The sequence below is a fragment of the Oncorhynchus kisutch genome, linkage group LG7, assembly GCF_002021735.2.
Source record: "Oncorhynchus kisutch isolate 150728-3 linkage group LG7, Okis_V2, whole genome shotgun sequence".
Classification (NCBI taxonomy): domain Eukaryota; kingdom Metazoa; phylum Chordata; class Actinopteri; order Salmoniformes; family Salmonidae; genus Oncorhynchus; species Oncorhynchus kisutch.
Genome location: NC_034180.2, coordinates 22,784,115 through 22,811,176, shown reverse-complemented (window position 1 = coordinate 22,811,176; position 27,062 = coordinate 22,784,115). Strand labels below are relative to the sequence as shown.

Sequence of the window (27,062 nt, the reverse complement as noted above, 5' to 3'; positions counted from 1 at the left end):
GATGTATCACATTTGCAGATGAGGCCTCCACCCTGTGATCACTGGAGGGTGACTCTGCTACTCCCTTTAGACAGAACAGTGAGAAGAATGAGGGGGGAACTGCTGGGCTTCTTTTGTGCAATATAAACCCAACGATTGGATGTCAACTATTCTTTTAATTGTTTTGTTAAAATGATCTCATATGCAAAAATGGGCATACCAGACGAGTAGATGTTCCGTAGTGAGAATCCGTTTTGAAACTTTGTGTCCGTCCAATCAGAACACAGATGTTGGTTTTCTGTTGCAAAACGCTCTGCTACAATGTGTGGTTCCAGTGGAGGCTGCGGGTGGAGAGGGCCTACAGCTGTTTGTGGACACCAGTGTTCCTGTGGACTCGGAGCTGATCAGACAGTATGTGAACGAGGCACTGGCAGAGACCATAGCCCTGATGCTGGGACAGAGAGAGGGACAGGAGAGACCTGTAGCACCAGCCAAGCCTCGGGATCCTCCGTCGCAGGAGGTACTGTGTACAGTCAATCAATCAATAAATCAGTCTGTACTGTATAAATAAAATAAAAAATCGTATTTTGAAATAGTATTTCTAATCTAACATTTACACTGAGTTATTTGTTCCTTTTTCTACAGTATTTTATTGTAATTGTATTCTTTCCACAATGTGGTGCTGTTGTAGGAGCCCTTGGTGCCAACCCCAGTGCCCACCCCAGAGCCCAGTGTTAGTCCTGGGCCCCCCAGCAGAGGCCTGTCCCCCCTGGCTACCCCACAGGCTTCAGAGCAGGGGACCCCCCAGCAGTCACCCAGAGAACCCCAGCCACAGGAGCCTCACGTCTCCACACCTGCAGGTCTCATAGCATAGTTACTGTATCTCCATTACATAAGCACACTCTGCATACTCCGTCTGCGGTCGTAGTAATGGAGTAGTCCATGACTAGGGACCAGAGCTTTTCATGATCATGTGACCTGATAAGGGAAAACTCAGCGCCCTAGTTATAAGCAAGGACCTAGAGTTTTTCTTGTGCTGGTCACATGGTCAGGAAAAACTTGGGCTTATCCATGATAGATTGATCCCCAGCCTATCCAATGAGATGCTGAACATTACTGTTCCACTTTGATCTCAGACCCAGAGCCAATAGTGACCCCAGTCACCACTCCAGACCCCTCTCCCCTGGCGGTGTCCCCTCCCTCTGGCCCTGCCGGACCCTGGGGAGACGCATCGCTGCCCCTGGCTGAGGAGCAACCCCACAGCCCTGTAGAGGAGCAGGAGAAGCACAACAAGCCACTGTGAGTCTGCCTGTCTGCTGATTCTACTGTCTGTCTTTCTGAATGGTGGAACTGCGTGGGGACCTCCCTCAGAAGACAATAAGGGGACATAGTGGCGAGTGTAGGATGCACTGCTTGGTGTGGTTGTATTGTACCACAGCTCCCCCTGCTGTCAGGAGATTACAATGCAGTTAGAGTTACAAAGAACATGCGAAGATAACACACAGGCCTGGAACATAGATGGTTATTGGTTTTAACCTGACCGAGTACCACCCATCCTACTAATATCTCATCTCTCTCTCTTTCTCTCTCTCCTTCTTTCCCTCTTCTCTCTTTCTACAGAGTGATGTCAGTGGCTGAGGAGGAGCCTGTCAGTGTGCCTCCAGTCCCACCTGTAACCTCCAGCCCCCTGACCCGGTCTCCCCGCTCCACTACTCCACCACCCCCACCTGGGCCTCAGACCCCCTCCACTCCCCCCTCCTCCTCGTCGTCGTCGGAGACTACCAGCAGCAGCAGTAGTTCCACAGTCACTGGGACAGATGCGGCTGCTAGACACATCTCAGAGGGAGAGCTGCTCCTCAGCTATAGCCAGGCGGCAGCAGCACGGGGTGAGATGGATAGACAACGCAGCTCAAGGCGCACACACACACACACACAGTGTTGGGGCTTATTTGGGAGTGTCTTGACGGTTTCCTCAGACGTCGGGTGGTCTACAAAAGGCCATCCGTTCCTAAGATTGCCATAATCCTCATAGTGTGACTATTATCATGTCAAACCAATTGATGCCTTTTCGTCTGTTTCCACCCAGCATTTGAGGAGGAAGGCTTCTATGTTCCCTATCTAATCAACAGCTTCTCCAGCTCGCTGCAGGAGGTTCAGGACATGGTGAGTGGCACAGTCTCCACTGCTTTTCTTTTACTAGCATAGCGCTGTTATTCCAAATGTCCAAACGGCTCCCATACACAGCAAACAACGCTGTTACATTTCCTGTGTCACTCAGGACTACGACCCGCCCAGTGAGGGACAGGTGAGGAGGCCTGTCAACCCGGCCCACCACGACCCCATCCTGTCTCTATTGGCTAAGATGGACCAGGGGGTCATCACGCAGACACGCCCTGACCCGGAGGTAACTATCAGACTACTGCACTGCTCTGTACATACTGGAACCTTCTTTTTGCTGTTGTGACATTATAATGCCTCTAGGTGGCAGCTTTTCCCCATTTGTCAATGCGTGCCAAAATGGAAGGTGACCTTATTGTGTTTGTGCATAGCATTTATGCAAGGGAAATCCAATGAAATGCAATATAGACAAAAGCTTTGGCACAGTGTACATAAATACTGGGTTAATGCTGACTTTGAATATTTTTTTATATTGTGATTCGCAAGCAAACAGCCAAGGCATTAAGCCCTTGCAGTGCAGGGTCATGTTCAGAATGGCAGACCGTAGCCAAATGTTTTGCAAAATCTCAGTGAGCTGTGACTGCTGTGTCCCCCCCAATCCCCAGGAGTCCTGGGAGGAGGAGGGAGAGGTCAGCGAAGGCCAGAGACCCAGGCTGCATCCTGCAGGGGAGAGACTAGTTACTGGACACTCCCTGACTGTCCAGCCCTGGAACAGGACAGAGCCCAACCCCAGACAGGGACACGTCTCCTCCCCAGGACAGCTCACCCTGCAGTCAGCAGGTAGAACTGGAACCGCACGGCAATGTTTCTCTTTCCATTCTACCTCTGTCCCCCTGCCTAAAGGAGTTTGGGGTATATACTTGTTGGATTCAAATGACAAAATATGTTGCTTTTTAAAACTCTGGACTCAGAACCCACAAACGACAGGCTTACGACCGGACTTCTCTATCTCATTACAAATGAATCGATATGTGTATGAGGAGAGGAGAGGGGTACTAGAGATTACAATGCAGCGTAATGGTTGATGTGGCGTTCACGGGCACAGGGGAAGGGAACAGGGGAGGAGAAGGGGAATAGACGTGTTGACACCACAGAGCAGAGCCACAGTGCTGAGAGAGTTATCCTGAGTCATAGGGGAAATCAGACAGCCTGGAATCTCCATCAGGGGCTGCTGGGAGCACAGAGAGGCCAGGCCAGTGGAAAGCCACTGCTGCTGCCCCGTAGGGGGGGGGGGGGGGGGCTGTGTGTGTCTTTACGTGGTCTGCCTTCCAGAAAGAGTATGTAGTTCATTGAATTTATACAGCACTATTCTAGGACCCAAATACTCTTTAAAGTACCACTGGAACCCAGAACTAGACAAATAAAGACAAAAGGAAGTGGGATAAGGGTTCTTTAAAAAGATGATGATGATTCACATGATATAGGAGGAGGAGGGTCGCCAGGTAGCCTAGTGGTTAGAGCGTTGGGCCGGCAACCTGGACCGAATCCCCGAGTTGACAAGGTACAAATCTGTTGTTCTGCCCCTGAACAAGGCACTGTTCCTAGGCCGTCATTGAAAATAAGAATTTGTTCTTAACTGACTTTTTAACTTGCCTAGTTAAATAAAGGTTAAAAAAGAAATATATACATATATATATTTTCCCATTCCTGGTTTGTTAACCATAATGTCCACTCTTAACTAGGCCTCTTTTCGTAAAAATGTAGCACTTGTCACATGCGCCAAACACTGCATACTGGTGTTTCAGTTTATACAAATATCCCGTTTAGAGCTGGATGAAAAAGCATGAAATGAATACTGTAATATTTACTTAGTGGTCGAAAAGCAACATGCGATTCTGTTACGGTTGTCGGTCACATGTTGTGAATGCTCCTCTGTGTTCACATGGCTCTTTAGACACGGTGTCTAAGTTCTGCGTCCACTCAGACAGAAGAACCTCATAGCAGATTCCTATCCTCTTCCTGTGTTGGCCAAAACCAATATTTACCCAACTCAAAATCAACTCGACCCGCTGTAAAAAAAGAAAAGAAAAAAAGAGCTCCAATGTTGCTTGGAGACCAGACCAGAGAGAAGGGGGAGAACCCTGCAATCCAAGCAGCAAAGACAGAGACTGTATTAATGACAGAGGAAGAACTCAAAGCCATTTTGTTTTTCCACTCAAACTGGAGCTGTTTGGCACTACTTTTGAACAGGGCCCATAGGACTCTATAGGGTGCAATTTGGGATGCACACTACTTTTAAAATAATTTAGCAGACACTCTTATCAAGAGTGACTTACAGGAGCAATTAGGGTTAAGTGCCTTGCTCAAGGGCACATAGACATATTTTTCATCTTGTCGGCCCGTGGATTCAAACCAGCGACCTTTCAGTTTCTGGCCTAACGCTCTTAAGCCCTAGGGCAGCTCTTGACACCAACAGACTGGCGACTCAATTACAATATCACTGAGCTGACACAGAGCCTGTAAAACAGTTTGACAACCCCTCTGTTGTGGCTTATCCAGAAAAGCATGTCAAACCCCATGTTTTGGCTAGAGAAACCGTTGTTTGTGTGGCTTTGTGTCATCTGGAAACACTTTCAGACTGCAACGCCTTGTGTTTGGACTTGTGAGAGCGTTTCAAAGTGACAGGGCTCCATCTCCTTTCGAGGCTACGCTGCATGGACACCCGTCATTGATGTTATAATTCTACATGATACTGTATATCTCTATGAGTGGGGAAATGTTAGCTAGGCTTGGATACGGAAGAATGAAAGTGTGTTTCTACAGATGTTACAGATGCAACGAGCTTCCAGGACACTCAGTGGCCAGTTGACATCGGAGTCCTGGATGTGGAGCCAGAGATGTCAAATCAGCCTGACACCTCAATGTCACCTCCACCGATGGAGGACTTTGTCTCCCACTGTGCACCACAGGCAAGCATTACACATTTCTACTGTACACACACACACACACAGAGACCTGGCTCTCTGTCATTTACACTGTGTTATCCTTGGCAGCTAGGTAGGTGAGGTTAGACCGTGTTGTGTTTCTGTTAAAGATATAGCCGGTTTGAGGACACTCGCACAAGAGAAGAGTCTCTTTCAACGGCTGCAAGAAGGATTAGCCGATGTGCTTCTTTCACCCAAGATGCATTGCAACCTAATCTCTTAGAACAGATCATCTTCTTCCATATCAACTCGGCTCATAGGACAAGACAGAGAGTACAGCCATGTGCTGTGGCTGCGTCCCATACGAAGGATCAGGAGGATGTACTATTCCCTATGTAGTGCGATGGGGTGCCATTGGGGACGAGCCTTTATATCTTCTATAAAACTGGTGCAGATGTCCTCCTGTGTGAATCATTGGCTGGCTGCAGCTGCCTCCATACAGTATTGTCTGGTGTTGAGTGTTGACAGTGACAAACAACAACCGGTTTTATTTTTTGCCTCCACATGCGCCAAATGCAACAGGTGTAGACTTTACAGTGAAATGCTTGCTTACCAGCTCTTCCCAGTGACACAGAGTTTACAAAATATATATAATATACATGCAAAAGGAGAATACCTATTGATATAGTATCCTCCTTTTGTTCCAATATTTTCTGAATTAGACAAGCAAAGTGGACTCTATTGTTGAGTGTTGACACATGAACCACGCTCATCAGTCGGGATACCAGATCTGGATGTAGCCATGTGTGTGTTTGGTGATTATTTTTCCTAAATGGAGACATCAAAACAATGTGTTGGCTTCCTCCTCTGCTTTCTGTTGTCGTCTGATCTCCTTCCAATACAAAACCCTTCCTACGTGTACATATTGTAGGTGTCACAAAGTGCTTACACAGAAACACAGTCTAAAAACCCCAAAGAGCAAGCAAAGCACGGTGGCTAGGGAAAAACCCCCGAGAAAGGCTGGAACCTAGGAAGAAACCTAGAGAGGAACCAGGTTCTGAACCAGCCTCGTATTTATTGTGTTACCTCTCCTCTATGTTTAGGCAACTGAGGTGTCTTGTCCTCCAGCTCCCAGGCCTGCTCCCATCCTGGTCAGGCAGTTTCAAAAGACCAATGGAGAGACATCAGAGAAACCAGGTATGGTCACAGTCCAGGTTTATTGATAGAACTGTGTTTATTCATTCAATTGGTCTCACCAATGCTACAATGTAAATACATTCTAATTGATTCTTGTAAAGGGGGCGGCGTGGCACATTATTGGGAGAGACCACAAATCCATCTGAAAGCTTTGGAAAAAATGGGTACATCTTAGACACAAACAATGTGATTGAGAAGCCAACATACAACGACGTGGGTCGACCATCGGGTGTCCTCTGACCACCAGATGGCACTAGTGTATCTGTGCGGTCTGCACTTCAACTTCCTCCCCTCTCCTTTTCTCCTACCCCTCCCCTTCCCTCTCCTTTTCTTTTCCTTTGTCTCCAAGTCAGGTCACTGCAGTTGTTCTCCCAGAGAGGGTGAAATCATTTTTGCCTGACATCACTGTTGTGTCATGTCCTCCCTAGCTACATCTAGACCACAGGGGGCTAGGAACTGCTCAAGTCAGTGCTTTAAAACTCAGTATTGTACATGGGGCTGGACACACTTCAGTGACAACAAAACACGGAGGTGAGGAGATGGCATGAGAGTCACTCAGCATGTAGAAAGGGAGGATAGACATGGAGTGACTGAATAAATAGGCTGCATCTTAAATGGCACCCTATTCCCTATATTCCTCCTTTGGCCGCCTTTCCTTCCAGTTCTCTGCTGCCAATGACTAGAACGAACTGCAAAAATCACTGAAGCTGGAGACTCATATCTTCCTCACTAACTTGAAGCACCAGCTGTCAGAGCAACTCATTGCACCTGTACATAGCCCATCTGTAAATAACCCATCCAACTCCCTCATCCCCATACTGTATTTATTTATTTTGCTCCTTTGCACCTCAGTATCTCTACTTGCACATTCATCTTCTGCACATCTATCACTCCAGTGTCTAATTGCTATATCGTAATTACCTCGTCACTATGGCCTATTTTATTGCCTTTACTTCCCTTATCTTACCTCATTTGCACACACTGTATATATACTTTTTCTACTGTATTATTGACTGTATGTTTGTTTGTTGTATGTGTCGAACTGCTTTGCTTTATCTTGGCCAGATCGCAGTTGTAAATGAGAACTTGTTCTCAGCTAGCCTACCTGGTTAAATAAAGGTGAAATAAATAAATCAGGGATCATCAACTAGATTCAGCCGCGGGCTGATTTCTTTCTTGGGCTGATGGTCGAGGGGCCGGAACATAATTTGTAGCCATTTGACCCCAAGAATCCCAAACAGATATCAAATATTTGACCAAAACATAATAATTTCAAACCGAATAGAATCACATCTCTCTATTATGTGTGGGAAGATTTCCAAAATTCTCATCAGTTGGAGTGGATTTTCTGGTGTTTTTACAGTCTTATGTGCAAATAAAACCACTTGTGGGCTAAATTCATCCCAGAGGCAGACAGGTGGGGAACCATGCCCTATAAAGTGCCTTCGTAAAAGTATTCAGACCCCTTGACCTTTTCCACATTTTGTTAGGTTACAGCCTTATTCTAAAATTGATTAAATCGTTTTTCCCCTCATCAATCTAGAATACCCCATAATGAAAAAGCAAAAACTGGTTTGTCGAAATGTTGACTAATTCATAAAAAATGAACAACTTAAATGTCACATTTAGAAAAGTATTCAGACCGTTTACTCAGTACTTTGTTGAAGCACCTTTGGCAGCGATTACAGCATTGAGTCTTTTGTTTTTATTGAACCTTTATTTAACTAGGCAAGTCGGTTAAGAACAAATTCTTATTTACAATGACGGCCTACACCGGCCAAACCCGGACGACACTGGGCCAATAGTGCGCCGCCCTATGGGACTCCCAATCACGGCCGGTTGTGATACAGCCTGGATTCGAAACCTGGGTGTCTGCAGTGACATCTGTAGCACTCAGATGCAGTGCCTTAGACCACTGCGCCACTCGGGGTATGACGCTACAAGCTTGGCACACCAGTATTTGGGGAGTTTCTCCCATTTTTCTCTGTAGATCCTCTCAAGCTCTGTCAGAATGGATGGGGAGCATTGCTGCACAGCTATTTTCAGGTCTCTCCAGAGTTGTTCGATTGGGTTCAAGTCCGGGCTCTGGCTGGGCCACTCAAGGACATTCAGAGACTTGTCCTGAAGCCACTCCTGCATTGTCTTGGCTGTGTGCTTTGCATTGTCCTGTTGGAAGATGAAGCTTCACCCCAGTCTGAGGTCTTGAGCAGGTTTTCATCAAGGATCTCTCTGTATTTTGCTCCGTTCATCTTTGCCTCGATCTTGACTCGTCTTGGTGGTTCCAAACTTCTTCCATTTAAGGATGGAGGCCACTGTGTTCTTGGGGACCTTCAATGCTGCAGAAATGTTTTGGTACCCTTCCCCAGATCTGTTCCTCGACACAATCCTGTCTTGGAGCTCTACGGACAATTCCTTTGACCTCATGGCTTGGTTTTTGCACTGACATGCACTGTCAACTGTGGGACCTTATATAAACAGGTTTGTGCCTTTCCAAATCATGTCCAATCAATTTAATTTACCACAGATGGACTCCAATCAAGTTGTAGAAACATCTCAGGGATGATCAGTTGTAACAGGATGCACCTGAGCTCAATTTCGAGTGTCATAGCAATACTGAATACTTATGTAAATAAGATAATTCTGTTTTTTGGTTTGAATACATTTGCAAACATAAAAAATAAAAATACTTTCACTTTGTTATTATGGCGTATTGTGTGTAGATTGCTGAGGAAATTGTTTTATTTCATAAATTTTAGAATAAGTCTGTAACGTAACAAAATGTGGATCAAGTCAATGGGTCTGAATACTTTCCCGAAAGGCACTGTATAGTGGAATAAGTTTCTCTGGTCAAAAGTAGTGCACGGCATATAAGGTACCATTTGGGACACGCCATTGGCCTTAAAGAGGAGCAGGGCTACTGTAAGGTTATTGTGTACCAGTGGGAGAGAGACTCTGGGAGTGAAGCAGTGCCACTGTGTTGAGATTAGGTAGACTAATCCAATCTAAGAGAGGAAGAGTGAAGGATAATGGAGAACGTGGTATTAACACTGCTGAATGAAGAGGATCCTCATGGGCTTTGTCTTAAAGGTCCAATGCAATTTTTTGTTTTTATCACGATATCAAATCATTTCCGGGTAACAATTAAGTAGCTTACAGTGATTGTTTTCATTAAAACAGTCAAAAAGAAGCAAAAAAAAGAGCACTTTCTGAAGCAAGAATTTAGCTCTGACTGTCTGGGAGTGGTCTGAGTGGGGAGGGGAAAACTGAAAACTAGCTGTTATTGGCAGAGAGGTTTGGAACTCTCTTTCTTATTGGTTTATTAACTAATTTACCGTCTGGTGATGTCACCAGGCAGGTCAAAACTCCACCTCACCAAAACAAGCTGAAATTTCAGACGGTCTTTTCAAACAGCTCTTACACTAAAAGAGCAACATCATAATTTTCACAATTCCACAGTATTATTCCAACTTCATAGTGTGGAAAAAGTCAATAAAACATAGGAAAATTGCATTTTCAACCGCACTGGGCCTCTTAAATGGCTCCCGTGTGGTCAAAAGTAGTGCACTATGTCGAGAATTGGGTGCCATTTGGGACGCATGTAAGTCACTCTGGATAAGAATATCTGCTAAGTGACAAAACTGTAAATGTAAAAATGCTTCCTGGTATTCTACTAGGCACTGGGGGCTTACTGCTGCTGTACAAGCATTTGTGTGTTTGTTAATGCGAGAGAACATGCATGTCACCATGTTGGCCAGTGGAAGCCAGTCCAAACTGATTACTGGAGCCTTTATTGTGCTGGCTAATGGCTGTCTCTGCCTGCTTTCTTCACTCTGTGTGTCCCAAATGGCACCCTACATAGTGCACTACTTTTGACCAGAGCCCTATGGGCCCCAGTGCACTATGTAGAGAATAGGTGCCATTTGGGATTCAAACTACCATCTTAAATCATATGAAGCTGTAAGAATGACTGTGCTTGATCCTACGCCCTCATATCTAATGGTTCATTATGTATCTGAAATTGCATCAAACTTTATCTGGTATATCAGTTGGATTAGTTTTCCTTATCTGCTTTTCCCTCAAATCAAACACTTTCCCTGCCTGTCCTTTAAGCCTGTGAGTCTGTGATGATAACTAGCTACCGTCCATGTCGGGTATTTTGTGATGGCCAGCAGAATCTGTTAAAATAATTCATTCTGTGTTTGGATATTTTTGTAGCTGTGTTGAATGTCAGTGTGCTTTGTCTCTCACTGCGTCACTGTAGGGAGTTTTGTTTCAGCAGTAATGTGATGGACCAGTGAGATGAGGGACGGGTTGAAAGAGCAAAGCTTCCACCTGCATGTTAATGTTTCTCGTTTGGTTTTTGTTTATCGCCTCAGCGCCTTCAACCCTTTCTTCTCCCCCCAGTTGTCTAGTCGTTGTAGCTACTTGTTGTTAGGGAAGAAAACACACGCCTGAATTGAAAGGGACAACTCAACTCACGCCTTTGCAGCTAACATGATTATGTTACCACTCAGTTATTGTGTCTTAGCCTATATGTTGTGCTCTGGCTTTACTTGGGGAAACTGAACTCAGTAACTCAAGTAAAAAAGCCATTCAAATAAAAAATAGATTTCACTAGCCGTTCATTACTAGGGTCAATGAGGAACTGCATTTAAAGGTATTGTCAAGGCACTACACTAGGACTATGTCCCAAATGGCACTCTATTCCCTATATAGTGCACGACTGGTCAAAAGTAGTGCACTAGATGGGGAATAAGGTGCCACTTGGGACGTAATCTAGGACCTGATTGTGTGCGATGGAGCTAGAGTACTGAGTGACAGAGGCCTGAATTCTCTTACGTATGCCCCAAGACCAGTAAGCTGTCGCCTCCTGTCCTGCCTCCCTCCATGCTATAGATGGGCCGATGGTCTGATTCAATGTGTACTGCAGCCTAATCATTTAGACTGGACGTGACACAGTGAAGGTTGTCTGTCCGGTGTCTCTCATTGCTTTAACTGTGGCTTGGGTCCCAAATGGTCCCCTATTCCCTATTATACGATACTACTTTTGGCCACAGCCTTATGGGGGATGTAGTGTCCCATTTAGGACACAGGTTCTATTTACAGGTCGGAAAGCAATAAGAAACTATATAGGATTATATGGTCAGAGTGGATGCACTGTCTGTCTGTCTCCCTGCCTCAGTTTAGTGTTCACTCCAGGCACTGGATGGTAACAAGATCATAGTGAATGAGACTTTATATAACCATGGCTTGCAGTTGTCTTAAAGGATACATCCACAGTTGTTGTTATGTATGGCAAAGCTACTACTGAATGCAAGCTTGAATAAAAAAGGACCTAGAAATTGTATATTGTTTTAGCTTCATTTTGACACACAATGATCCGTACTGCAAACGATACCTTTATTAGCACCAGGAAGTACTGGACTGTACTATTTATTTGGAAAGGGGGTGTTCTGCTGGGCTCCCTGGCACTAAATTGTATACATTTTTTCAGGATTAATGTTTTCTTATGTTGCGTTTGGACATAAACTGTATAAATGTGGTCCTGCCCTGAAGCCAGACCAACTCTGTTTTCTGTGGACCTACTGTATAGTATGTGTGTTTGGGGAGGTACAACAGAGGGAGCGGGGGTCTACTTTCCCCTCCCTACCGTCCTGCGTCATTGGCAGCAGATGAAGTGTAGAGGTCTAAGTCTAACAGGCTCACTAGAAGAACACCATACGGATATAGAACCTAAACTGTTTCCAAGCTTCAGATATGTTTTCATCGTCAGGATCAAAACACACCACACCGACTCGCTCAAGGAGTTTTAACTTTCAAAGAGCTCTCCCTCTCTCCAGTTAATCCTCATTTAGCTGATGTGCTTCTGAGCTGGGATCTGTAATTAACAGTCCGTCAGCCCCCCAGTTCACAACACTAGCTGCTGTAGGATGAATTACCACAGCAGCACCACTGAATTGACAACACTGTTGGGATAGGGTGCCATTTGTGACACACAGTCATTTATGGAAATGGGAATATTTGAGGACGTATTTGCAGACATTGCACAGTGTGATGTTTGTAGGATTTTAGGCCTAAGCCCCTTGAGGCGCCACTCTGTTTTTCCTATAGTGATTTACCATTGTTTATCTGACTATGCCTTGTTACAGTTCATCAATGTTTACTCATGACTTTGAGTAAATTGAACTAACTCTTCCCACTGATCTCCCTGACTGTTTGGTTATTAGTGTTTTTTTTTCTTGCCGAGAGATTAGTCTGGCTGCTGGGTTTTTTCCACTCAGCCAGGCAGCAGTCTTCGCTAAAGCAAACAAACAGTACATATTTAGACACAGTGGTTGTGTCCAAAATGGCACTCGATTCCCTACATAGTGCACTACTTTCATCCATGGCCCATTGGGCTCTGGTCAAAAGTAGTTCACTATATAGGGAATAGTAGGGAGCCATTTGCGACACCGCCTTAAACAAACAGTGTATAGGTTTATGGCTATTCATGGTTCTCCCAGGGAGGAATGATTATTTACCCTGTAGCAGAGTGGATGTCTGCCCTCCTACTTTGAAGTGAAAGATACACAAGTTAGGTTCCTTATTTTAAACAACTCTCTCTCCCCCGGCCGATAGCCAAGAGCACCTTTTGTCGTTTCAACAAACACAACAGACTCGCTGCGCTTAAATGTGTTTAACCTAGCTTCAACCCAATTTCATTGTCAACCTCCCTAGATACTGAGTGATGTGGAAAAGGGCAACATGCTTACAACAAGCTTACAAGAATGGGTGGGAAACAATTCTAAAGCACGATGGGAGCCTGTTTATCGTCCACGCTCGTGTTGAGTCCTGCATTTTCAGCCAAACACTCTGACGCTTTGTCATTGACAGTGTTAGCACAAACATGTTTATCAGCAGCGTTGGCTGGCCGGACTGGCTCCTCTTTAGAATTGAGGCCAGACAAGATGGACATTGCTACTCTGGTCTTAAGGGGGATTCCACTGTGTTGTTGTATTGGTTAGCAGGAAGTGGAGTAACAATGATCAAATCCGCTGCTAAACCAACAAAAGACAAGCCAGGTTCTCTGACGTAGTCTGCCAACAGTCCGGGCACTACTGCGCACAGGAGATTGGTGGCACCTTAATTGGGGAGGACGGGCTCGTGGGAATGGCTGGAGCAGAAAGAGTGGAACGGTATCAAATACACCAAACACATGGTTTCCATGGTTTCCATGTGTTTCATGCCATTCTATTCACTTCGTTCCAGCCACTATTATGAGCCGTCCTCCCCTCAGCAGCCTCCTCTGCTACTGGGTATAGAAAACATGGAGCTCCTTCTGTGTAAACCCCTGCATTTTAGTGTTGCCCTTGAAGTGCTATATCAAAAGTAGGGAATAGGATGCCATTTGGGATGCATCCAAGCATCTGCACAATGGAGAAGGTTGTTCCTGGTTGTTCTTCTATCTAGCAGCCAGGCTCATGGTTACATGAATCACCACTGCAGACCACAGCGCTCACGAGAACTTAATTAAGAAATCATGTCAGCTCTGAAAGTCTCTAACAAATGCAGAAGTCCTTAACTTGGTCCACATGAGTCAAACTCCAGAGAGAGAGAGAGAGAGAGAGAGCTAACAAAAGAGAGAGAGAACAAAAGAGAGAGAGAGCAAACAAAAGAGAGAGATAGCGAACAAAAGAGAGAGAGAGAGAACAAAAGAGAGAGATTGAGAGAGAGAGAGAGAGAGAACAAAAGAGAGAGAGAGCGAACAAAAGAGAGAGAGAGAGAACAAAAGAGAGAGAGAGAGAGAACAAAAGATGGAGAGAGATAGAACAAAAGAGAGAGAGAACAAAAGAGAGAGAGCGAACAAAAGAGAGAGAGAGAGAGCGAGAGAGGGAAAAGGGGGATACCTAGTCAGTTGTACAACTGAATGCATTCAACGAAATGTGTCTTCCGCATTTAACCCAACCCCTCTGAATCAGAGAGGTGCGGGGAGCTGCCTTAATTGACATCCACGTCATCGGCACCCAGGGGAACAGAGGCTGGAGTTGGACAGAGACAAGATGAGTTGGAGAGAGCGAGTTTGCGAGACAGCGAGAAAGAGTTAGAGAAAGTCAATGCTGCTCTACTCTTGACATGTCCTACAGGCAGATGATGACCAGCTAGCTAGCTGCTAGCCCAAAACAACAGTGAAAAGCCAAACTCTATTTGTCATTCTGCTGCTTCGCTCACCAACCACAACTGCCTCCTTCACTGATTGTTCTCCTGATAAACTGATGTTTTGACAGACCGGGAGAACGAGAATGCCCTCCGGTAGAGTGTGTGTGTGTGTGTGTTATATATATACACACACTCTCTTTCTCTGTGGCGCTGCGATGAGTCGTTCCCCCGAGGTTATTGAGTGCGACATCAGTGCTCAAGTAGTATGTTTATCTTCACGGTTGACTGTGTTCTCCTTCTCCCATTATCTGACCTGGAGACACTGACTGCAGCACCAGTTCCCTCCCAAGTCACACTGCAGGCAAACGCTGTCACAAAGGGAACACACATTCAAAGAGACTCCACTGTTGAACTTGATGTGTTGAGTCTTGTTGTATACAGTTTGTGTGTAATGTGAACGATGTCAGTGAGGGATTGTGGTTGTTTAGTGCTATCTGGTATCCTTGGGACGTCCCTACCCTAAACCCTAACCTTACGTACCTTAACCGATTTTAAATTTAATCTTCAAAGGGGTGATTTTGAGACGTCAGATTTGAGACGTCCCGATGACCTCATTTAGACTTTTCCAATTGTGGTTTCACCCACAAGTGTCAGTAGACTTCCTCGGTTATTGTTGCTCCATTTACAATGTCAGAGTCATTGACTGGTAAAAAAAAAAAACACTGCCCAAATCCCTTTTACTGTAGGGCTTCTGTAGCTGTAAAGGTTCACTATGCAGCAGATATCTCCTCACCCCTACCAGTAGGCTGTGGAAGTCCTATTAGAGCCGGATTCCCAGTTCCAGATTAAGCCTAATCCAGGACTGAAAAGCATTCTCAATGGACATTCTCCATTGAAAGACCTTTTAAGTACTAGGCCTAATCTGTGTCTGGGAAACCGTCCCTTAGCTATCTTCCCCTTTCAAATGCAATAATAGATTCCCAAATTCTAGGAGGAGATGAAATATAATGAGTTCCACCTATCCTCCAATTTTATTTCAGCACCACATGATGCGTGCTTGTGACCTACAATATTCTGCATCAGCTGTAAATCACACCCGTATTGAAAAAGATTTAAAGGCCCAGAGAAATCTCCAGCAAGCCTGAACAATGGTCTAGCCTAGTAGACAACCATTGCATGGCTCCGCTAATCAACAGAGCGCTGTGCTTTCTGTCTGTTGGGAGTTCGATATATTTAGTCCATTTATCTTGTCTGCTCTGGTAGCTGCCTGTCCTTTCATGAGGGGTAGAACACCATGGCTGCGTCCCAAATTACATCCTATTCCCCATATAGTGCACTACTTTTGACCAGAGACCAATGGGCCCTGGTCAGAAGGAGTGTACTGTATAGGGAGTAGGCTGCCATTTGGGAAACATCCTATGTATTCAGGCCTGGTTTCATCCTCCACCCTCCACAACTACACTGGTATGTGTAACAGGCAACAGCTGCAGGTAGCAGGGCATGTGTGAGAAAATCAGAGAGAGAATATGTTGCGTCCCAAATGCACTACTTTTGACCATGGCCCATTGGTCTCCTGTCAAACGTAGTGTGCTATTTAGAGAATAGCATTTTGGACGCAGACAGAATGTTGTTGGCTCAAGCCGAGGGAGCGTTAGGCATTCCTAATGGCTTGACCAGCCCAGGCATATCATTTTATTGTGTCTGCCAAAGATTCCACCACGCGTTTACATTTCTTTACCGACCAACCAGGGTCCTCGGTGACTGGTCCGGGTTAAAAATAGTGCACTAAATTGGGTATAGGTTGCAGATTGACAATGCAACAGATTGCTTCTCCTCACCCCTGCCAGTAGGCTTTGTAAGTCCTGTTAATTGCTAAAGCAGAGCCTGAACAAGGGCCAAAGTACTGAAGAACCGTGTGTCAGATTCACTGTTAATTGCTGTGATCCTCCCTGGTATTGTCTGGTAGATCATTTCATACAGAGCAGCTGCACACACTTCTGTTTTCATAGTTCTTAACCGACGGTCGCACAAGAACACAGCTCTGAATTTTACAACACATTGCGGTTTATTTGAACCGAATCCCCATCAACTTAAAAGCGCTTCTTAAATCATGCAGAAATCATTAAAAAACTTTTGACGTTGTGAAATGACCAACTATATTGCCGGTGGGTGACCTAGGAAATGTGGTACTTCCATTAGGTTTTTGAAGATTGGCCATGCCTCTGCTGTGATGCCTGAACCGTATCTCTGCGGCGTTCTCATCCTCCGCAGCATGCTATGGGGGGGGGTTAAGAGAGGGAGGGGTTATAGATAATGTTCCTCGCACAGATGGAGACGTCAGTGAAACCCAAGTCCCTGTTGTTGAGTCGGTCCCGGCCGTATCACGCCACTGACAGGCCTCACCTCTTCACCCCCTGCCCTTCATCTGGGCGCCGGAGATGGGATGCTTCCCCGACTCCCCTGGCCGTGGGGCTTTGATCTGCGGGGCCCCCAGACGGGCCGGGCCCCTCTAGGCCCCTGGGTGCTAAGCCACGCGCCAGAAGGACAGGGGCTCTGCTTTCACAGGCAGGTGGAGGAGCAGCCAGGTTTAAGAAGAGCTCTTCTTTCAGTTCAGCCATGTCTGACAGGGTTGCCCCCTCTCTCTGTTTGATGTTGGCCGAAAGAGAGTCCGGGCAGAGGCAGATGTGATGGGTCATCAAAATTACCATGAGGCAATATGGCATGTCTCTCTCATGGGAGTCTAGGGTTGCGTCCCAAATGGCACCCTGTTCTGTATATAGTGTACTACTTTTGACCAGGGTAGGTTGCGCTATAAAGGGAATAGGGTGCCATTTGGTGTGCAGACTGTTTAAATAGTTAGGAAGTTAGCTACACCAGTAGCAGTATGACTGTTGTTAGCGAAGCTGCAGAGGGCCTCTTAGCTAACTGGATTAGTTAGAAAACATGATTTTCCCTCGAAATAAGATACATACCCTGGTTTATCCCGAAAGTAATCAACGCTCCTTAGCCTTACTTTGCTGGAAGTCAGCCTGTGTAATGTGAAGATTAGTAGGTGATGGTGCAGTGGGGGGTGCTGGCTGAACTCTGGGCTGTCTTTTGTTTTAGAGACTCCTCTCCTCATCTGGTTTACATTAAGCTCTGCTTTAGCTCCAAGCCAATCCCCCTCTCTCTTCTTCTCCCTCCAGGCAGCTCCCTCCCTTTCTCCCTATCTCATATCAAAGCCCCCCCCCCCCACCACCACCATAACTCAGGCAGCATCTTGAATCTATCACCTTTGTCTGTCCTGTCCCTTAGTACAGCTAGCACTGCCTAATAAACCTAACAGAGCCATACTCATAGCTGAGCCACTGCCCAATCACCAATCACTGGGCCAACTCACTCACACGGACACCCGGACAGAGTCCCGCACACACACACTGCCCAGTCCAGCCCCATTGCCTGACTGAAGCCATGTTGGAACACAATTCAAAGCTCAGAGGTTAGGTGACCATCAGTGTGGATTGGATTATAGACCAATAATGAGCCACAAAAGACTGACTGTGTTACCCCACACCACACACACTCTTTATTAAAACGCAGTGTTGCTGTTCCATTGCTTCGTCTCTAAACTAGCTTGGCTGCAAAACCAATGAATGGAAATTCACTGCAATTCAGTTTATGAATCTGTCCCTAACTGGGCAATCGCTAAAAGGATCCTGGTATTAGTTATACCGCCTTTACAGCACCAGTCCTAAATAAGTAAAATTCAAATTATGAATCAGACAGAGGGTGCCCTATTCCCTTTATAAATGTACTGTTTTTGACCAGAGCCCTATGCACTATATAGAGAATAGGGAGCCGTTTGAGACGCACCGAGAGATCCAAACTGCTGCGTTCCTTCATTTCCCATCCAAGATCATTAAAGTGGATGTGTACAGAGTAGACAGATGTCCTACTCCCCTGTTCCCCTGTTCTGATCCCAGATGGTTGTTGGGGGGACTGGGCGCCCTGCCCACAGGCCCTGGATGACCCTCTTCTCCAGATATGGCCTGTGTTCCAGGCTGACTACATTGCGGGGTAAGACACCTGCCACATTTCACAGCGCATGGCTAGGATGTTTAACATATAAGCTAACCAACCATCACTTGATTCAGCCATCTGATGCCCAATTGCTCAGTCGACGACGTGGCACACAACCATTGGTTTCTGCTCACTGTGCCACTATAATGTAGTCGGTTTGGAATGCCACCATATGCTGTGATCTGAGCCCAGGTGGACAGACAGACAGACGTATGGAGCCCTAACAGCCTGGGTACTGTAGTACGTTGTAGTACCTACCTGGAGAACACTGTCCCTCCCAGGTCACCCTCCATCTATCAGGGCCAAAGCAGGCTGTCATATTGACTCTGGATCAGCTTTCAGTTTCACTACTAAACCCTTAATGTGTCTCAAATGGCACCCTATTCCCTTTATAGTTGAAACATAGTGCACTATAAAGGGAATAGGGTGCCATTTGGAATGTAACCTGGATCCGGTTTCATTACTAAACCCTGTCACATCTGGCCCCCTCTGATGAAGGGAGAGGATGGCAGGTAGGTGTCTCAGAGGGCCCCTAGTCTAGTGTAGTGCCAAATCCAAATACTGGGAAATCACCAAGCTGTGAAGGACTCATCTGTTCTTTGTGAACGTATTCATAAAGATGACTGTACATAATATTTGTGTGTGTATTCATGTTGTTATATGTTTGGGCATGTACCTCTGCACATAACAACATGAACAATTTACAATGCGGTCAGTAAATCAAACTAGGTGTTTGGTTGTAACAATTGAACATTAACAGGACTTTTTTCCTTTAGGGTTTAAGATATAGTGAATTTAGAAATTTGCCACAGAATTTACTACAAAGCAGTTGTTTCTCAAAGCGGGTAAGATTTCTGTTTGGTTTAATAGGAATAGTGTCCGGTTTAAGAAGCTGGAGATACTGTGTGATCTGCTGATAAGATCTTTGTGTGGGTGAGATCTCTACTTCTCACTACAACTGTTGTGTAAATAGACTCAGTAACACATTATTATTTTGTTAACAGAATGTAGCTGCCTGGTGTAAATAGTCAAAATAAACATTCATTTCTTCAAATGTTTCAAGAACATGTTTGTACAAAAACAAATGTAAATCAACTGAGGTATCTCCCCCCCCCCCCCCCCAAAAAAAAATAATAATAATCGTAATAATTAATACCACTCGTTGATTAAATTAGTCGAATTCTCAAAGATGGATCATTCCTATTACCAATTGTTTAAAATATAATGACTTCAAACTCATTTCCATGTAGCTGTAACAATGGTCTCAATATTGTTCTACCTTTAAATGGGTTTTCCCATATTCTGTGAAGTGTGCCCGTTTTCTTTCTCAAGTTGTGCTTTCTGAAGAACCTTGCCATGTCTCGTGGGACAGGCCAACCCACTTTAAAAAGTCTCAAAATAATTGCCACTATTGCAGGGGTCTTCGGTGGGACTAGGAGGGGGGTTTGAGGGGCTTGTCTTGAGACCTGGTGTTGGACCTTATAGCAATGCCTGACCTCCTCTTAGGCTGTGGGGAATTGTGACTGAGGACTTGTCTGTTTTCATGTCTTGTAACATTGTGTATCCTACATTTTTTTAAATAAAAGCCATGGCTTCTTAATATTAGCCCAACATTTTTGTTGTTGATGTGCCTCAAGTGTAGCAGGCCTACTAGTGTGTAAAACAGGTTGCCATAGCAACCCGTTTGTCACGACGAGTCTGTAAATCAGTTTTTTATTCTTGTGGGTTTTTCTTAAATGTCTTTCTCAAAATAGCACAGGTCACCACATTTGTATGTCTCGTTTTGATTGATTCGTATGGCTGGTTTGTTGGTATGTAGCTGCGTTCTAAGGAGTGTGTGTGTCAGAGAAAGATGGATGTACAGTAGCGTTGGTTTGGAACAGCCTACAGGGGCTCTAAATGAAGAAGGATTATCCATGTCTGTTCTCCCTGTAGCTAACCCTTCCCTCCCTCCCTCCCTCCCTCCCTCCCTCCCTCCCTCCCTCCCTCCCTCCCTCCCTCCCTCCCTCCCTCCCTCCCTCCCTCCCTCCCTCCCTCCCTCCTCAATTGCCCACTACACAGGAGACTCTCACTCTCTCTCTCTCTTTCTCAGTTCAATTCAAAGGGACTTTATTGGCATGGGAAACATTGCCAAAGCAAGTGAAATAAACAACAAAAAAAAGTTAGACACAGAACAACATCAAAAATGATTTGAATTGGACAGTAAATATTGAACACAAAAAGATTTTCAAAAGATAGAATAATAGGGGAAGATAAATAAACCAGATAAATATAGGTGTTGTTTGTGCTACACTGGTTGCCCTTTTCTCATGGCAGCGGGCCGCAAGTCTTGCTGCTGTGATTGCACACTGCGGTATTTCACCTAACATATATGGGAGTTTATCAATGTTTGATTTGTTTTCAAATTCTTTTGGGTCTGTGATCTGTGGGGAATAAATCAAATCAAATTGTATTGGTCACATACACATGTTTAGCAGATGTTATTGCGGGTGTAACGAAATGCTTGGGTTCGTAGCGCCAACAGTGCGGTAATATCTAACAATTCACAACAATAGACAACCTAAAAGTAAAATAATGGAATTAAGGAATATTTCAAGTCTATGTATATTTGGCAGCAGCCTCTAATGTGCTAGTGATGGCTGTTTAACAGTCTGATGACCTTGAGATAGAAGCTGGTTTTCAGTCTCTCGGTCCCACCTTTGATGCGCCTGTACTGACCTCGCCTTCTGGATGATAGTGGGGTGAACAGGCAGTGCTTCGGTAGTTGATGTCCTTGATGATCTTTTTGGCCTTCCTGTGACATCGGGTGCTGTAGGTGTCCTGGAGGGCAGGTAGTTTGCCCCCGATGATGCGTTGGGCATACCGCACCACCCTCTGGAGAGCCCTGTGGTTGCGGGCAGTGCAGTTGCCATACCAAGCGGTAATACAGCCCGACAGGATGCTCTCAATTGTGCATCTATAAAAGTTTGTGAGGGTTTTAGTTGCCAAGCCAAATTTCTTTGGCCTCCTCATGTTGAAGAGGCTTTAACAGAGGTTGTGTCTCTAATGTGGTCATGCAGTTGAAGTCAGAAGTTTACATACACTTAGGTTGGAGTTATTAAAACCAATTTTTTAACCACTCCACAAATGTCTTGTTAACAAACTGTTTTGGAAAGTCAGTTAGGATATCTACTTTGTGCATGACCCAAGTAATTTTTCCAACAATTGTTTACAGACAGATTATTTCACTTATAATTCACTGTATCACAATTCCAGTGGATCAGAAGTTCACATACACTAAGTTGACTGTGTCTTTAAACAGCTTGGAAAATTCCAGAAAATTATGTCATGGCTTTAGAAGCTTCTGATAGGCTAATTGGCATAATTTGAGTCAATTTGAGGTGTACCTGTGGATGTATTTTAAGGCCTACCTTCAAACTCAGTGCCTCTTTGCTTGACATCATGGGAAAATCCAAAGAAATCAGCCAAGACCTCAGAAAACAATTGTAGACCTCCACAAGTCTGGTTCATCCTTGGGGGCAATTTCCAAACGCCTGAAGGTACCACGGTCATCTGTACAAACAATAGTACGCAAGTATAAACACCATGGGACCACGCAGCCGTCATACCACTCAGGAAGGAGACGCATTCTGTCTCCTAGAGATGAGCGTATTTTGGTGCGAAAAGCACAAATCAATCCCAGAACAACAGCAAATGACCTTGTGAAGATGCTGGAGGAAACAGGTACAAAAGTATTTATATCCACAGTAAAACAAGTCCTATATCAACATAACCTGAAAGCCCTCTGAGCAAGGAAGAAGCCACTGCTCCAAAACCGCCATAAAAAAGCCAGACTACGGTTTGCAACTGCACATGGGGACAAAGATTGTACTTTTTGGAGAAATGTCCTCTGGTCTGATGAAACAAAAAGGGGGAGGCTTGCAAGTTGAAGAACACCATCCCAACCGTGAAGCAAGGGGATGGCAGCATCATGTTTTGGTGGTGCTTTGCTGCAGGAGGGACTGGTGCACTTCACAAAATAGATGGCATGAAATCAGGAAAATTATGTGGATATATTGAAGCAACATCTCAAGACATCAGTCAGGAAGTTAAAGCTTGGTCGCAAATTAGTCTTCCAAATGGACAATCACCCCAAGCATACTTCCAAAGTTGTAGCAAAATGGCTTAAGGACATCAAAGTCAATGTATTGGAGTGGCCATCACAAAGCCCTGACCTCAAACCTATAGAAAATTTGTGGTCAGAACTGAAAAAGCATGTGCGAGCAAGGAGGCCTACAAACCTGACTCAGTTACACCAGCTCTGCCAGGAGGAATGGGCCAAAATTCACCCAACTTATTGTGGGAAGCTTGTGGAAGGCTACCTGAAATGTTTTACCCAAGTTAAATAATTTAAAGGCAATGCTACCAAATACTAATTGAGTGTATGTAAACTTCTGACCCACTGGAAATGTGATGAAAGAAATAAAAGCTGAAATACATCATTCCCTCCACTATTATTCTGACATTTCACATTCTTAAAATAAAGTGGTGATCCTAACTGACCTAAGACAGGGAATTTTTTGTAGGATTAAATGTCAGGAGTTGTGAAAAACTGAGTTGTCTAAGGTTTATGTAAACTTACGACTTCAACTGTACATTTGGCAGGAGTTTAGGAAGTGCAGCCCATTTTCCACCTCATTTTGTGGGCAGTGTGCACATAGCCTGTCTTCCCTTGAGAGCCAGGTCTGCCTGCGGCGGCCTCTCTCTATGGCAAGGCTATGCTCACGGAGTCTGTACATTTTGGGTCAATCATAGTGGTCAGGTATTCTGCCACTATGTAGTCTCTGTTTACGGCCAGATACCCTTCCTTTATGTCCCTCCACTAGGCAGGTACCTGAGATGAAAAGCCCATTGATTGTCACTCTCCTGTACCCTGGTCTGCACCCCACTCCCCACCCAGCCCCACCCACCCTCCATAGGAAAAGAGTTGGGGGGATGAAAGCCTTCTTCTTGGGGCAAATGCAAATCCCCCTGTCCTTTCCCCCCGCTGCTAGGCTTTTCTACCCACACAGCTGCCTCTCCTTTCAGCTTACTGACTGCAGGAGAGGAGCTCTGTGTGGCCGCAGGGACTTTCCACGAGACCCCCTCTGCAAACCAGGCTCCGCACCCCACGCAGTGTGGCGGCTCGGGAGAGAGGGGCTCAGTGCCCCCTGACAAAGGTCGCAACCTCTGACTTTCAATTAGCGTTACTCTCATTGTGCTCTCTGTGTTGTGAAGGTAGGACTTGGGTCGAGGCTGGCTGGGGGGTTGGCTGCCCCTCTTTACAACACTATGACTCAATCAACAGCGCATACAGTTTCCCTGTTCAGTGGTGTAAACAAGCGGAGAGAAGAGGATTGGTTAAAAGAGCCATTGAAGTCTTCTGATTGACTTAATCTGTCTTGAGGGGAAAGGAAGTTTGATGGGGTTCTCCTTTTGACACCAGGGGTGACCTAGCCTACCCCCTAACTCCACTCCTAACCCCCCTGACCCCCTCTGAGCTAAACCTCTATGATGGATACCTAGTGGGGCCAAAAGAGAATGAGCTCCACTTTGTCTTTAGAACAGATGAACTGACCCTAAGGTGTCTGCCAAAGGGCGTTGCTCAAAAGTAGTGCGCTATATAGGGAATAGGGTGCCATTTGGGACATACAGTCTTTTAACATCCCGATAGATGAAGTAATGAATGAATATTCCAGAAGCACACCAGGAGCCACGTTAATTTGGCATGAAGCTTCTCTTCTCTTGATGTCAGGTTAGGTGTATTTTCGAATGAAGGATGTGTTGCCATGGTGAATATACAGTGGTTTTGATATGTAGGTGTGGAGGGATAATGAGGGATAATGAAGCAAGACTGTAGCTGATGTCTGTAAGACGGGCCTCGATAAATAAAGGTTGAATGAATAAATGAATACAAGTCTGCCACAGCACATCCAGTGTGGATACTGGGTTAGTCTTTCTCCTTTAAATCCTATTCCCAGCACTGCTGCACAGCCTTCATCCTGCTCTTTCTATCCGACGGGTGGATTCGCAGAGTTCCCAGTCTGTTGATGTTCCCAGTCTGTTGATGTTCCCAGTCTGTTGATGTTCCCAGTCTGTTGATGTTCCCAGTCTGAGAGTTCCCAGTCTGTTAGGGGCGGCAAGTAGACTAGCGTTTCATAGCGTCGCGCTCGATTCCCTGAGCCGGCTATGTGAGACATCTGCCCCGGGTGCCCTCGAGCAAGGCTCTTAACCCTAATTGCTCCTGTAAATCGTTCTGAATAAGAGCGTCTGCTAAGTGACTCAAATGTAAATGTAACGCCACTGCATTGTTACGTTGTGCCACATTTAGCTTTTCGAGGCTTTTGTAGGTGAAAAAGATTGGTGGGTTTTCCACTCCGGAAGAGTTTTAAATTGGGGAGATAGTTGGGGTGGGGGTGGTATTACCATCAGAATGATGGGTTCGTATACACAGTACTCCCTCTACTCTGTCTAGGAGTCCTTTACTGACCGACTTTCGGCTGGACTCTCCTCCAGTTGTCTCTCTGCTTGTTTTGATCCATTTCCATCCATACAGATAAATATACGTCCCTATGAAGAGCAGTGGTCGCCTAGCAGTAACTGTTCCTGCTGGGCTCCAGGCTGTTGTCGGTGGAGAGTAAAGTTGTGTGTGTTGTCGGTGGATATGAGAGGGAGAGGAGTGTTTTCTACGTAAGACAGCCATGCCTGTAAGCCAGGTCAGGGGTTCACTGGTTTCCATGGCTTTGACTTTCCCTCCAGCCGCACCGCAGAGCCAGCTGTTGTCAGTTGGAGCCTCTTTTTTTTCTCAACGCTGAAATATCAGGCAGGGAAAACAAGAAAGATAGCCTCCTCTCTGAAAATATCCACTGTTTGCACTTCTTATACCCTTTGTTGGGTTGTGGCTATTGATCTCCACATTTAAGAAATGCCAGCTTTTCAGAACAGACCTGACACAGAATGAATGGAGTTACACATTTATTTTCACTAGGCTATACATTTTTATCCCGTTTTTGTAAATGTTGAGATAGTGGAAACCTTCCCATTCTCACTGGTGGGATTCACACCCATGCCTTTGAGGACTGGGAATGGAATCAAATGTAAATACTTAAGTGCGTGCACAAACTCTTTGTCATTCCTTCCTCTATGTATTTATTGAGTTCAGATATTCAGACCAAAAAAAAACATTCCAACGGTTCCAACATGTATCCATGAGGTTCATTTGTTTTATTGTTCAGTTTATCATCGAGGGCTCTCATTTAACAATGTCCATCATCGGTTCCAAGAACTATTAAACTGAAACATCAAACGAGAAGGAGAAAGAACTTTCCAGAAGTCCTCTACCTCCAGGAATGGACTGCCAGTAGGCTCTTGCGTCAGTGTCCCACACCCTCTGCAGTTAGTCAGTCAACCTTGGGAGGCTCAGTCAGTCAAGGGGAGGCAGGGGATTGTGAGTTTGGTGAGAGCGTAGTCTCTCAGCTCTGGTTCACTGAGAGGAGGGTGGAGAACAACCTTTTAAGTGTTTGCAGGTGTCCTTTTGAGAGAGGAACACCGCCTTTCTCCTCTGATGTGTTTGTGCTTCGTTCACAATCTAGCTATCTAGCTTTCTTGCAGCCCACTTGACTCAGACGTTATTTATTTTGGTGCTCTTCCTAAAGCCTTCCTGTCCGGGGTCTCTCTGTGTGTGAGCGTTTCCTCTCCATGGGCCCTCGTCAAAGGTAGTGCACTATATAGGGAATAGGGTGCCATTTGGGATGCGGTCCAAGGGTTGACCTTTTGACCTCACTGCACCTGGTCCACATATCCTCTCGGGTCACCATTCCGCTGATGTTGTCACACCTGTTGTGAATCAAGCATTCATTTTCTCAAGGTGTCATTGATAGAATCAACTCAAAGTTTTTCAAGCTGTGATGACAGATATGGGTCAGTCAAAAGCCTCACCTGACCCGTTGCTCAGGAAAAGCTGCTCGACCATTCCACGGTTGTTGTTCTAGTTGTGTTGAAGAAGGAAGACGTGCAAAGGTCACGGGATTGTGCTTCTGTTCACCTGTGGTTGGTGGTTGAAAAAGGAAGAGACAGCCAAATGTTACGTTGACAGCAACATGAAACCAAGCAAGACCGCTTTAAACCGCGTGTCAACAGCCAGCACCTGATCAATGGAGTAATCCATCACAGGAATTCATATTTGCTATGTTGATAGTATCACTGTCACCCTTCTGAAAGTCTATAAATGCTTGGGCTCTCCCCTGACATTTCTGGTCGTAAGTCAGGGGACTTGCACTCTTTCCTCACTTGGGAGACTGGCCATTTAACAACTTTGATATGTAGGTTAACAGAACTCATTAGAATATTTACGATATTTATTACATGGACTTCAAAGATGTCCTTGAGTTGCTAAATGGATGTAAGGCGGGTACATAGATGGCAGCGCACGGGGAGAGTATTTACTGCTTTTTCTTCATCTCGCTCTCTCCTGCATCTCTCTCTTTCATCCACTACGGGGCATTTCCTGTCCTGGGCCATTTTTCATATCAGCAGATAGTAGGCTTCTAGGCCTGCTAGAACGACAGGAAGCACTGAGCAGACACAAGCAGCCTTTGACAGGAAGGATGATAAATAGCTCATTTCCAAGAT

General features: G+C 45.3%; 1 protein-coding gene across 2 annotated transcripts in view; it reads left to right on the top strand.

The window, feature by feature from the left end:
• Window positions 1-27,062, top strand: part of kiaa0586 (KIAA0586 ortholog) — a 122,815-nt gene that overhangs the window by 77,469 nt on the left and 18,284 nt on the right. For both annotated transcript variants that reach the window (XM_020487724.2, XM_031828688.1), the window contains 9 exons: window positions 315-499; window positions 671-839; window positions 1,116-1,278; window positions 1,600-1,865; window positions 2,066-2,142; window positions 2,258-2,383; window positions 2,763-2,937; window positions 4,921-5,066; window positions 6,125-6,218. In XM_020487724.2, the coding sequence (XP_020343313.1) occupies window positions 315-499; window positions 671-839; window positions 1,116-1,278; window positions 1,600-1,865; window positions 2,066-2,142; window positions 2,258-2,383; window positions 2,763-2,937; window positions 4,921-5,066; window positions 6,125-6,218 (1,401 nt within the window). The remainder of the gene's footprint in view (window positions 1-314; window positions 500-670; window positions 840-1,115; window positions 1,279-1,599; window positions 1,866-2,065; window positions 2,143-2,257; window positions 2,384-2,762; window positions 2,938-4,920; window positions 5,067-6,124; window positions 6,219-27,062) is intronic.